General features: G+C 39.7%; 1 protein-coding gene across 1 annotated transcript; it reads right to left on the bottom strand.

The window, feature by feature from the left end:
• On the bottom strand, positions 1 to 2,134 carry LOC136245710 (uncharacterized). The gene is made up of 9 exons (XM_066037195.1): positions 2,035 to 2,134; positions 1,774 to 1,980; positions 1,630 to 1,725; positions 1,335 to 1,439; positions 1,017 to 1,081; positions 929 to 957; positions 746 to 838; positions 259 to 323; positions 1 to 195 (listed from the first exon to the last, which is right to left on the bottom strand). The coding sequence occupies exons 4-9, from the start codon at positions 1,343 to 1,345 to the stop codon at positions 120 to 122; spliced, it is 339 nt and encodes a 112-aa protein (XP_065893267.1). The 5' UTR covers positions 1,346 to 1,439; positions 1,630 to 1,725; positions 1,774 to 1,980; positions 2,035 to 2,134; the 3' UTR covers positions 1 to 119.
• Between the last annotated feature and the right edge of the window lie 10,208 nt (positions 2,135 to 12,342).

The following is a 12,342-nucleotide window of genomic DNA, read 5'->3' as shown; positions in this document are numbered from 1 at the left end:
ACCATGTATGAGTTGGGATTGTTCCACACAACTTACACAATATTCAAATTTCATGATGGCCATGAAAATTTCTTGCCATATGGTAAACATACAACAATGTGTAGCAACGTTAATCAACATCATATCAAGACTTGACTAAAAATAGTTCCAACAATAGTGATGATTTCTTGTATGTCAGCATGACGATACTGAGACCTGTAAAAGAATAAGCAGGCACTGAATTAAGTTAACCTTAAATTAAACGCTCGTGCAACTGACCTGGAACATTGGTCGCAACACCAAAAACACTTGTTTCGATATCTGATGACACAATCCAGCAGGCACTGAATTAAAAGAGAATGTACAAAAAATCAATATGCCCGGCTGCATCAATAATAGCATGGATAATCAAAATGAACAAAAATTATATCCCAGGCTAAGTGAATGAATAACATAACTGTTGGGTAAGCATGTCAAAACCTGAACATTAGGACATTAGTCAAACAAACGTACACTATCACAACTTGCATGGTCATAATACAATGTTTGTACCACTGGACTTCACACTGGTTGCCCAAAAATTGTGCCATTCCGGGACAACAGCATAATTATGAAACAAATAGTTACTACAACACAGAAGGCTTACTGTTGCACTGTCTACACTGATATACCATAATTTAAAAACATAACAGGTGGGCATTAAATACAATACACTTAACATCTGGGTACTAGGAAAAATCACTAACACCACAACATGTAAACTGACCTGGAAATTAACACCCTTGATGCCACTACAGTCTACACTGGATATTTGTTTGAACCCATCAACACTATGCCCAATACATCTGAGTAGACTGACCTGGAAATTCACATCACTAGTATACAGTGATAATTGATAACTACAAAAACAACAATTGCAATAATACAATTCTTCTGTACGTCAACTGACCTGAAATTCATGACACTCGATACCGAGACCTGTAAAAGAATAAGCAGGCACTGAAGTCAACCTTAAATTAAACACACATGCAACTGACCTGGAACATCGGTCGCAACACCAAAGACACCTGTTTCGATATCTGACGAAACAATCCAGTAGGCACTGAATTAAAAAGAGAATGTGCAAAAATCAATATGCCAGGCTGTACCAATAAAGGATGGATATTCAAAATGAACTAAAAAATATATATCCCATATGCAGGTTAAGTGAGTAACATAACTGTTGGGTAAGCATGTAAACCAGAACATTTGGTCATTAGTCAAACTAAAGTACGCTATCACAAACTGGTCACTGATAATTGATAACTACAAAAAGAACAATTGCAATAATACAATTCCTCTGAACGTTAACTGACCTGAAATTCATGACACCTGTATCTTTGTTCTTGCATGGTCTCAACTTACATATGTACCATGATCACATTCAACTGCTAGTGGATAAACCAATATGACCAGATGGCCTGCAAAAACCAACAAGCAGGTGTTAAATACAATACACGTACCTAAAGCCTGGAATATGAAAAATATTATATAAGCATTATTCCACACTGATATAGTAATAGATTATAGGATGTTGTGGAACTTGCCTCAACGTGTAAACTTGAACATGAGGACAACTGCATAATCTGGACACTTGGAATTGTCCAATACCTGATGAACAAGTTGGTACTAATGACATTCACTTCAACATTTTATCCCAGCTGGGTGAATCTCTTGTAATGGAGTAAAAAGGTGTTTATTTTCCACCTGCAACCAAAGTTCTACATTTCTGTGGTTGAGTGTACATAAACTGACCTGGAAAATCAGTATGCCATAGGGGTATGGAAATGGTTCCTTTCCTTCTGTTGTGACATCACTTACAGCTAACTGGTAAATGATCATCGATGTCCCCGTGGACCCCAACAATGAGTATATCAATAACTTCACAAGTTGGAATGAATTTCCTTTCAACATGTGGTGGAATGAATTTCCTTTCAACATCTTGTGGACAGGTCAAAAACCCTATCACACAAACACGGTGAATCAGTGTGTGGCGATGTGACACATTGCACAAACTTCACTCCTCGTTTCGTTAGCATTCAAGACCGGCATATATCATAGAGTACCTCAATATTCTTGACTCTTACTTCTTCAAACGTTGCTCAAGCGATGTAGTTTCTCACGAGAGGCTCGAGTTTCTCATTAAAGTTGAGCCGATTAGAGTACGCCTCACCATCCAGTTACATTCTTAAATCATTCAATTTAAAACCACATATCATGAGTGTCCGCTTAAGGTAATTAGGGACTTTCCACAAGATTTCCCCTAAATAGATCACATGTTAGTTGTCAATCCAGTGGATTCTGGTGGTATACATGGTTCAACAATGCGGTAAGTGTACATATGCTGTCAATAATTGTTTGTGCACTGCTAAACTAAGTTATTTTTGTGTGGTAAGTATGCTTGAGGAAGGGTCTGGGGGACGACACTAATGTTTTGACAGCAGTTGATGATGGCCAGGCAAAGAACTGCCAGAAGAACTACTGTGATAGTGTGATAGTAGGGAAAAATTCCCACCCCTATAGCTCTGCCTAGGGGCATTATCTACAGCTACTGTATTATGTTGCCGATATGTACATCCGGGCCAAGAATAAAGGTGAAAGTGGTAGTAAGGCTCAATCCTATTATTCTGCTGAACAGGCAAGGGAGTCTGGGACTCTGGGGGCATGCTCCCTCAGGAAAGTATAAGTACTACAACTTTTTTGTTTTAATTGCTTCATCAAGTATAAAAATTTCAGTCAAAAGGTGATGATCGAGGCACTGGTCTTATGCACTGGTTGGAGTGGTTGTATCGATACTGCACTGTGGCAACCTTGAGGGGTTAGTGCTGGCATTATCCTTGGCAATACTATTCCATCTCCCCGAGTCTTGATGATTGAGTCCTCCATTCCTTTCTCTGCTGCTCCAATCCTGAAGTTGTGACCACAGTCAAAAGGTGACGATCGAGGCTCTGGTCTTGCATCTATACTGTACTGCAACACCCTTGAGGGGTTAGTACCGGCATTGTCCATCGCAATACTGTTCCATCTCCCATATACAAGACTTGATGATTGAGTCCTCTATTCCTTTCTCTGCTGCTCTAATCCTGAAGTTGTGACCAAAATAATAAAAAATAGTTATAACATGATAAATGATTATGGTGATAACAATTACAAATGTATTTATAGCTGTGTAGCAACTGTAAACTAATTAGTCACTTGCAAGTTTAATTAGGTGTCTGAAGTATTTAACATGCACAGATATGAGATATATTCATCACATGCAGGCAGTAAGGATAGATTTACTCTAATAGAACAGTCATACTACACCGTAAATTCATACTTCCGAATTTACGGTGTTATGAAACAATCATTATTATGTATGGATTTTACTGACTCTCCAAGATAATATTCTGCATTAATGTTAATTGCTCATTTCCACAAAAAAAATTACCTTTTAAACCAAATGTAGAGTCTATCACTGACAAAAATGAGTGATATCCACCCCAAAAACACCTTCGCTGTAAAAAAGGCGCGCCCAAGAAACTACAAGTACCTGGAACCCAATGTAAAAAAACAAAAAGAAAACAGCTCAGCTGAAGTGAAAAGTAACTGGTAACTTAAAGAGCTGATATCTGAAGCGGCCAAGAATACAATTACTAAAGTTTAATCCATGCAAGAACACCTTGGCTATAAAACAGGTGTGTACATGAAAGTAACTGGCAACTGAAATGGCTGATATCTGAAGCGGCCAAGAATGAATGGTCTTAAACAACTATTTCAAAAATTTAACACTGAACCTTTATAATTCGGCTGTGTTCTATATTCACTCTTGCTGCATCGTAAAGTAATTTCTTTTAACTCTAATTGGCTGGTAATTTGGCCGCCTTTTTTTGCTCTATTATACTGACTATTAAAAAAGGCGGCCAAATTACCAGCCAATTAGAGTTAAAAGAAATTACTTTACGATGCAGCAAGAGTGAATATAGAACACAGCCGAATTATAAAGGTTCAGTGTTAAATTTTTGAATTAGTTGTTTATGACCATTCATTCTTGGCCGCTTCAGATATCAGCTATTTCAGTTGCCAGTTACTTTCATGTACACACCTGTTTTATAGCCAAGGTGTTCTTGTATGGATTAAACTTTAGTAATTGTATTCTTGGCCGCTTCAGATATCAGCTATTTAAGTTACCAGTTACTTTTCACTTCAGCTGAGCTGTTTTTTCTTTTTGTTTTTTACATTGGGTTCCAGGTAATTGTAGTTTCTTGGGCGCACCTTTTTTACAGCGAAGGTGTTTTTGGGGTTATATAATACATATATTGATTACAGAAATCTCCATGGTGGTTTCTTTGTAACTGAATACTCTACAAGGTGACTTCTTCTAGATGCTCTCTCTACAGGGTGAATTGTTTGTAGCTGAATTCTGTACAGATGATTTGTTTGCAGCTGAACTCTTTACAGAATGGTTTCTTTGTAGCTGAACTCTCTACAAGGTAACTTCTTCTAACTGATCTTTCTACAGGGCAATTTATTTGTGGCTGAATTTCCTACAGGGTGATTTCTTTGCAGCTGAACTCTCTACATGGTGGTTTCTTTGTAGCTGAACTCTCTACAAGGTAACTTCTTCTAGCTGATCTCTCTACAGGGTGGTTTGTTTCTAGCTGAATTCTGTACAGGTGATTTGTTTGCTACTGAGCTCTTTACAGAATGGTTTCTTTGTAGCTGAACTCTCTACAAGGTAACTTCTTCTAACTGATCTATCTACAGGGCAATTTGTTTGTGGCTGAATTTTCTACAGGGTGATTTCTTTGCAGCTGAACTCTATACAAGGTAATTTCTTCTATAGCTGATCTCTCGACAGGGAGATTTGTTTGTAGCTGAACTATCTACAAGGTAACTTCTTCTAGCTGATCTCTCTACAGGGTGATTTGTTCGTTGCTGAATTCTATACAGGTGATTTGTTTGCAGCTGAGCTCTTTACAAAATGGTTTCTTTGTAGCTGAACTCTCTACAAGGTAACTTCTTCTAACTGATCTTTCTACAGGGTGATTTGTTTGTAGCTGAACTATCTACAAGGTAATTTCTTCTAGCTGATCTCTGATTTGTTTGTAGCTGAATTCTGTACAGGTGGTTTGTTTGCAGCTGAGCTCTTTACAGAATGGTTTCTTTGTAGCGGAACTCTCTACAAGGTAACTTTTCTAGCTGATGTCTCTACTAGTTTGTAGCTGAACTCTCTACATAGTGGTTTCTTTGTAACTGAACTTTTGTACAAGGTGACTTCTTCTAGCTGATCTTTCTACAGGGTGATTTGTTTGTAGCTGAACTCTCTACAAGGTAACTTCTTCTAGCTGATCTCTCTACAGGGAGATTTGTTTGTAGCTGGACTCTCTACAGGTGATTTGTTTGAAGTTGAACTCTCTAAATCATGGTTTCTTTGTAGCTGAATTCTCCACAAGGTAACTTCTTCTAGCTGATCCCTCTACAGGGTGATTTGTTTGTAGCTGAACTATCTACAAGGTAACTTCTTCTAGCTGATCTTTCTACAGGTGATTTGTTTATAGCTGAATTCTGTATAGGTGATTTGTTTGCAGCTGAGCTTTTTACAGAATGGTTTCTTTGTAGCTGAACTCTCTACAAGGTAACTTCTTCTAGCTGATGTCTCTACTAGGTCACTAGTTTGTAGCTGAACTCTCTACATGGTGGTTTTTTTGCAACTGAACTCTCTACAAAGTGAAATTATTCTAGGTGATCTTTCTACAGATTGATTTGTTTGTAGCTGAACTCTCTACAAGGAAACTTCTTCTAGCTGATCTCTCTACAGGGAGATTTGTTTGTAGCTGAACTATCTATAGGTGATTTGTTTGCAGCTGAACTCTCTACATGATGGTTTCTTTGTAGCTGAACTCTCTACACGGTAACTTCTTCTAGCTGATCTCTCTACAGGGCGATTTGTTTGTAGCTGACCTCTCTACATGATGGTTTCTTTGTAGCTGAACTCTCTGCAAGGTAACTTCTTCTATTGATTTCTCTACAGGTGATTTGTTTGCAGCTGAACTCTCTACATGATGGTTTCTTTGTAGCTGAACTCTCTACAAGGTAACTTCTTCTAGCTGATCTCTCTACAGGGCAATTTGTTTGTAGCTGAACTCTGTACATGGTGGTTTCTTTGTAGCTGAACTCTACAAGGTGATTTCTTCTAGCTGAACTATCTCTTTCCATAGTTGCATGAACTCCCTACAAGGTAACTTCTTCTAGCTGATCTCCCTACAGGGTGAATTGTTTGTAGCTGATTTCTCTACAGGGTGACTTGTTTGTAGCTAATCTCTATACAGGTTACTTGTTTCTAGCTGATCTCTTGAATTCTCTTCAGGGTGACTGCTCTATTAGGATGACTGCTCTATTAGGATGACTGCTCTATTAGGATGACTGCTCTATTAGGATGACTGCTCTATTAGAGTATCTCGATCTCGTACTTGCTGAACCAAGTTGGATTTCGTGTTATAACTCCGTGGCTTTAAGTTTGATTCTTCTACACCATTGAAGAGCCTTTCTAAGATGATTATTCCATCTGTACAGTGATTTGCAAAGCATTACCCCAAGCGGTTTATCTTGTAGGCATGGCAAGCAGTCGTTTTTTAATAGCTAATCTTGATTGCATAATTGTTACACACTGTTGGTTTTTTTGTTGTGTCTTCCTGGTTTTAAGCTCGATTTCTTTCAAACCACAAACGGTTTGAGGTTCAATAGTTAACCTATTCACCCACCGATTTTCAGCTTCTTCTCGTACGCGGTTTACGCTGTAGGCGTGACAACATATTGGTATTATTTTTCGTGAATAATTGCTCATAACTCTTTGCCTGTTCATCGTATTCCAGCCAAAGTTGGTACCGAGATGCGCCTTTATACCCCCCTTCTGTGTGCCAAATTTTAAGGCAATCGGATATGGCGTTCGCGTTTTATAGCAGTTTTTGTAAGTGTGCGAAAAGAAGAAGAAAAATAAGAAGAGGAAAAAAACCCCGAAGAAACTGAGCCAATTTTTGAAGTCGAATATCTCGGGAATGCGTGAAGTGATTGCGCTCAAATTTGGAATGTGGAGTGCTGAAGTTGGAGGGAGTGTCCATAGCAAAAATCGTCTTGTTTCATCAAGGCAGCACAGAGCTACGGAGGTGCGAAAATTGCGTTTTCTTTCTTCCTGTCAATATACTTACGGGTGTTGCGCGTCGGCTTCTTGGGCCGCACGACACACTACCGTGTGTCTTGATATATATGTACTAGATATATGTACTAGATAAAGCACTGCCGTGAGTGTTATACGGGAAATATAGCACGAGCGAAAGGTAGTGCTTTATCTGGTATAGAGAACTGTCAACTTGAGGTACACACAAGACACACGAAACAATTAGAAACTCACGGAGAAGTGTTATCATCGGTAGAATAGGCATTGCGCCTATGTTTCACCTGCGTTGCACTGTGCTGCGCCTTCATTAGTCGTTTTGTGAGACTAATCTGTCTTCTCAATGCCAAAAAATTTTGATTGTGGTACTTTAATAAGCATATTTCCGTGATATTCTTAGGACTCGTCTGTTCATGTGAGCAAAACGTACTAAGAACGTTCACTGCTGCTGACCACAAGCAACCATCATCGAAATCTTTAAGTGTAAAATCCAGTGGTTTTCTTCTTACTGGTTGGGTTGACTGGTCAGCTAGCACAGTCAGGCTATCAGCCTACACTGGCTTGGTTGATTGGTTGTACTGACCAAAATGAATGATTGCTACTCAAAGTAGGCTATTAGCCTACAAAATAGACCTGGCAGTTCTATAACTACCTGATATAGAACTGTGGTCTATTAAAGTGTTCTATAACTGCCCAATATAGAACACTTGCACCTTTATGGCGAATATAGAACACTTTTTTGGTTTGATACTCCCACGCAAAGTTCTTTATATATTTATATAAAATACATCCAGCGGTTGCACTCATATTGATTTGGGTGATTGATCGCTCGCTTCAGACTAGTAGTCTGATATGGATTGGAAATGTTACATATTAGCTGTAACATGGGACACCTGGACTTTTGCCTGATGTGTATGCCCAACAACACTCAGGCTGTCGGGCATACATATATCAGGTAAAGCCCTCATCTCGTGTTACAACTATTACATAAAGACAGATCTTTCAAGGCATCAGATTTGCAAATCATGTGTTTAAGGCAATTAATGTTTATAAACTTACTGTGTGTTTATACTGCAGATCGCTCTGGATGAGATTGCTTCAGTGCAATCCAGATCGATTTGTGAGCCCTATATATACTATGAAGGTGAGCCCGCTCTAATCTGTAAAAAACGTAAACCCACAATCATAATTTGCATTGAAGTAAAGGTTGATAGAGTTAAAAAGGATTTGTGCCCTCTGAATCACCAGGTTAGTAGGCATGATAAAGTCTAAAGTGTTGGCTTCGATGTTGGCGACTACTCTCAACTCTGTGTAGTTACTTAACTATTGATTTGCATGTGTACATGTTTGCTTTGAGCCCTTGTGTTGTTCTTTAAGCTGTGTTTCCTTATCGTCACCTAAATACTTCTCTGTTGCTTCATTTCATCATTACAGTCACCATTTTAGCTGTAACTGTCCGTACTTTTATTTCGTTTATTAGAGTTAAATCGAACTGCAAGGTCACAACTGTTTACACGCAGATGTGAGTCGAATTGAATTGAACTGGACCACCTCAGGTAGGTAGCCCCATTCGAATTTGCATGGCTCGATTCGGCATGTGTTTACACTGAAGCGCTAATCGGCCTGGATCGAATTACCCCACAATAGCTCGAATTCTACTTCTAGTGTAAACACGCTGTTAAAGGTATAGCTTGAAGGTACACTATTGGCTTCATAGGTGCAGCAATCAGGTTTCCTTTATACTAAAATCCAGTCAAAATGTATACTAATAATCGTTAGAAGGAAATTACTCAACGATGGGGACATAGCCCCTTTTAAACTATGTTTCACATGCTGGGTGCCATTAAAACAAGGAGGAGGAACAGAGGAAGAGGTAGTTGACAAACACCATGCTGTTCATGAGCTTGATCCTCTGGCAAGGTGAACAAGTAACCGAATGGCTGTCATCTCAGTAACTTCCAGATCTTACCATGTTTCTATTCCAACTGGTATAATCATAAGAAACTGTGTGCTCACTTAGCTGACAGTTTACATGTAGTGACGTGGAGATGAGCCATGACAACTCTCTAGAATGGTTATGTTTCTAAGCCACCAACCAAGTGATTCCCTGATAATGACACTAAAGAAGGGGATATAGAGACTGTAGTTAGCTCACATCGTCATACTAGAATTATTTATTAAGGTTTTATAGCACAAGTGCTGAAGGTCTGTAGGACACCTGGTCCTACAGCCTGTTTAAAGTTGTTGCAGAAAGTATGTTTGAAAAGGTGGAGGAGAAAAAAATCCATGGCTGGACCTGGGCGGCCTCAAACCTGCAGCCATCCGATTAACGCTCAAACGCTTACAGGAGTTTGCGAGGTAGTCAGTATGTTTTCTCCTTGTCAATTTCATGTATATATATCCATAGGAACTCTAGAGAGTGACTTATTATCTCAAAGTACCCCATGTGGAATCACATAGACATTAGTTTATTTATTCAGGCTGCCCAGCTCCAATCACATAGTTGATTGGACCTGGGCAGCCTTAATAGATAATTGATTGATAGATAATTGGGCAGCCTTAGTTGATTGGACCTAGTTGATTAAATTGTAGCACACAGTTGTATTTTTTGAATAATTACTTCTTAGGGCTTTTACCATTTACCTTTCGAGAACGTGGTATATAACGTGACCCAAACCTGTTAAACTAGTTTGCAGATTACATAATGCTTGAAACCATTTCAACATTACTGTGTGTTTAGGTCATAGCGCACCCTTAGGTCATAGTGTGCTGTTATTAGAAAGTGTCAATTGTACAATCATGTGCAACAGTACAATCACAATAACACAATCACGTGTACTGTATAAAATCCTAGTGCTAGTATAAAAATCAATAGTGATACAAGGTGCATGCATGTGCAAGTGTCAATGTCATAGCATATACCATCTCCCTTTCTTTGGGTTACAGTCTCAGTCTATTTGGTAGCTGGATTGTGGTCCCAGTTGTTGATCGGGTCACAGGACGGAAAGCATCTGAGGTCTGTTGTGCCACTGTGTCATGCTGTATTGTTCTCTGACACTGTGTTCTCTGGCATAACACGTAAATGACAATGGTTACGTCTGATCTGGCCTTGTGGGATGTCCACAACATATGATCGAGGGGTATCTACCCGATTGTTTATTCAACCAGATATTTTTGCTTGGCCAGTGGTAATCCACACTTTATTATCATCTGGAATTGGAGCAAGGGGGCGTATGTGATGACGGTCATCATAAGCTGACTTCTGTTTCTGTTTGTAACTAGTGTGTTGCTTTCTAAATTCATCAAGGTAGGTTGCAGATGTTCCTCCACTTGAGGTAAAGTAGTTCTCAGGTGTCTACCCATCAGGAGCTCTGAGGGTGATACCTTGCAACAGGGTATGGGGGTGGCATGATAGGTTAACAACGCCAGATATGGGTCCTCAGATTTTGTCAATAGTTGTTTGGCTATCTGGACTGCACATTCTGCTTGCCCATTGTTTTGGGAGTAGTATGGGCTGCTGGTAGTATGGAAAAGGATGTATGCCATGGCAAAGGTTGAAAACTCACAGGATGAATATTGAGGGCCGTTATCACTAACAACAGTTTCTGGAATTCCGTGTCTGGAAAACATGGATTTCAGTCCTTCAGTAATGTTTCTTGATGTGTTCTCCAATTGGACGACTTCTATGTATCTGGAAAAGTAATCAACTGCCACTAAGAAGTGAGTTCCTTTTAGAAAGAAAATGTTTGTTCCAATCTTTTTCCATGTGTACTTGGGGAAGATCTGAAGGTATAAGGAGTTCTTTTTTTGCAGCTGAAGCTCTAACACAAGTTGGGCGGTGTTCAACAAGATCCTTGACGTGTTTTGCAATCCCAGGTCACCACACTGATAAATTAGCTCAAAGGCGACACATTTGAATGCCTTGGTAGATCACTATTCTTGGTCCATACAGTAACAGGTCATTGTGAATTGTAAGGAGGTCTCTGCTTTGCCAAAAGGGTTTGACTTCGATAGGAATGTTCCATTTTTCTGGCCAGCCATTGCGGCAGTAGTCAAACAGGGTTGAGCAAACAGTATCAGCTGCTTGGGCAGCATTAAATTCTTCTAGGCGGTGACTACTGGCTGGAAGAGCAACAATACATGTCTCTATGAGATATTCAGCCTCCTCTTGTAGGGAGGTTTCTGGAGGAACTGATAGCAACGGAGCCCATGACAAGGCATCTGCTGTTACAAGAAGCTTCCCTGGAACATGAGAAATGTCTTATTCAAAACGAGCCAGTCGACCTCATGATTCTTGGAGGAAGGGTGTATAGGCTTTTGTTGCCTAACACTGGGATTAATGGCTTATGGTCAGTTTCTATGGTGAATTTCTTGCCTAAAATATAGCTTGAAAATTTTTCACATGACCAAGTGATGGCTAATGCTTCCTTCTCCACTTGAGCGTAATGGCACTCAGTATTGTCATTGCATGTGAAGCATATACAACTGGCCACCATGATTGGCTGTCTTTCTGTAACAAAACTGCCCCCAGCCCATATGATGAGGCATCAGCTGAGATTTTTAGATCTGTGTTCACATTGTAATGTGTCAGGACTCTGGGTTTAGTCAACTCCTCTTTAATGTGTGTAAAGGCCGGTATCTTGTGGGGTATCCCAGGTCCATGAGTTACTCTTACTGAGGAGCTCACGTAGTGGTTATGTTAATTCTGTAAGGCGGTTAGAAAATTTCCCTAGGTGGTTTATCATCCCCATAAACCTCCTTAACTCTTCAAAGTTTTTGGAGGGGCATTTTAGCAATGGCTGCTGTTATCTCAGGATCTGGTTGAATGCCTTGTTCTGTTATAAGGTGACCTACACTGTAGGAAGCGTAGCTCTGTCTTTCCAAATTGACATTTGTTAGGGTTGAGGGTTACCCCTGCAGACTGCAGTTTCTGCAGGGTGGCTTCAAGTCTGGCATTGTGCTCCTCTTTGGTACGGCCAAAAATAAGAACGTCATCCATGTGACACAGAACTCCTTCAACCCCTATAAGTGTTTTCTCCATTTGCTGTTGAAAGTGTTCAGGGGTGCTACATATCCCAAATGGTAGTTTGTTAAAACAGTAATGCCTGTAGGGGGTGAGGAATGTTGTAAGTAACCTGGAGGAAGGTGCCAAAGGGACCTGCCAAAACCCA

This window comes from Dysidea avara, chromosome 15, assembly GCF_963678975.1.
Source record: "Dysidea avara chromosome 15, odDysAvar1.4, whole genome shotgun sequence".
NCBI lineage: Eukaryota > Metazoa > Porifera > Demospongiae > Dictyoceratida > Dysideidae > Dysidea > Dysidea avara.
Note: the sequence above shows the minus strand (reverse complement) of the source record. Positions and strands in the feature narration are given on the sequence as shown.

What these genes read in the sequence shown, in the direction of transcription:
- LOC136245710 (XM_066037195.1), bottom strand. An exon ending in TGTTGCGACCGATGTTCCAG is followed by an intron (nt 958 to 1,016) that starts GTCAGTTGCATG and finishes ATTCTTTTACAG; the next exon opens with GTCTCGGTATCGAGTGTCAT. An exon ending in TCAAGGGTGTTAATTTCCAG is followed by an intron (nt 324 to 745) that starts GTCAGTTTACAT and finishes CTTTTAATTCAG; the next exon opens with TGCCTGCTGGATTGTGTCAT.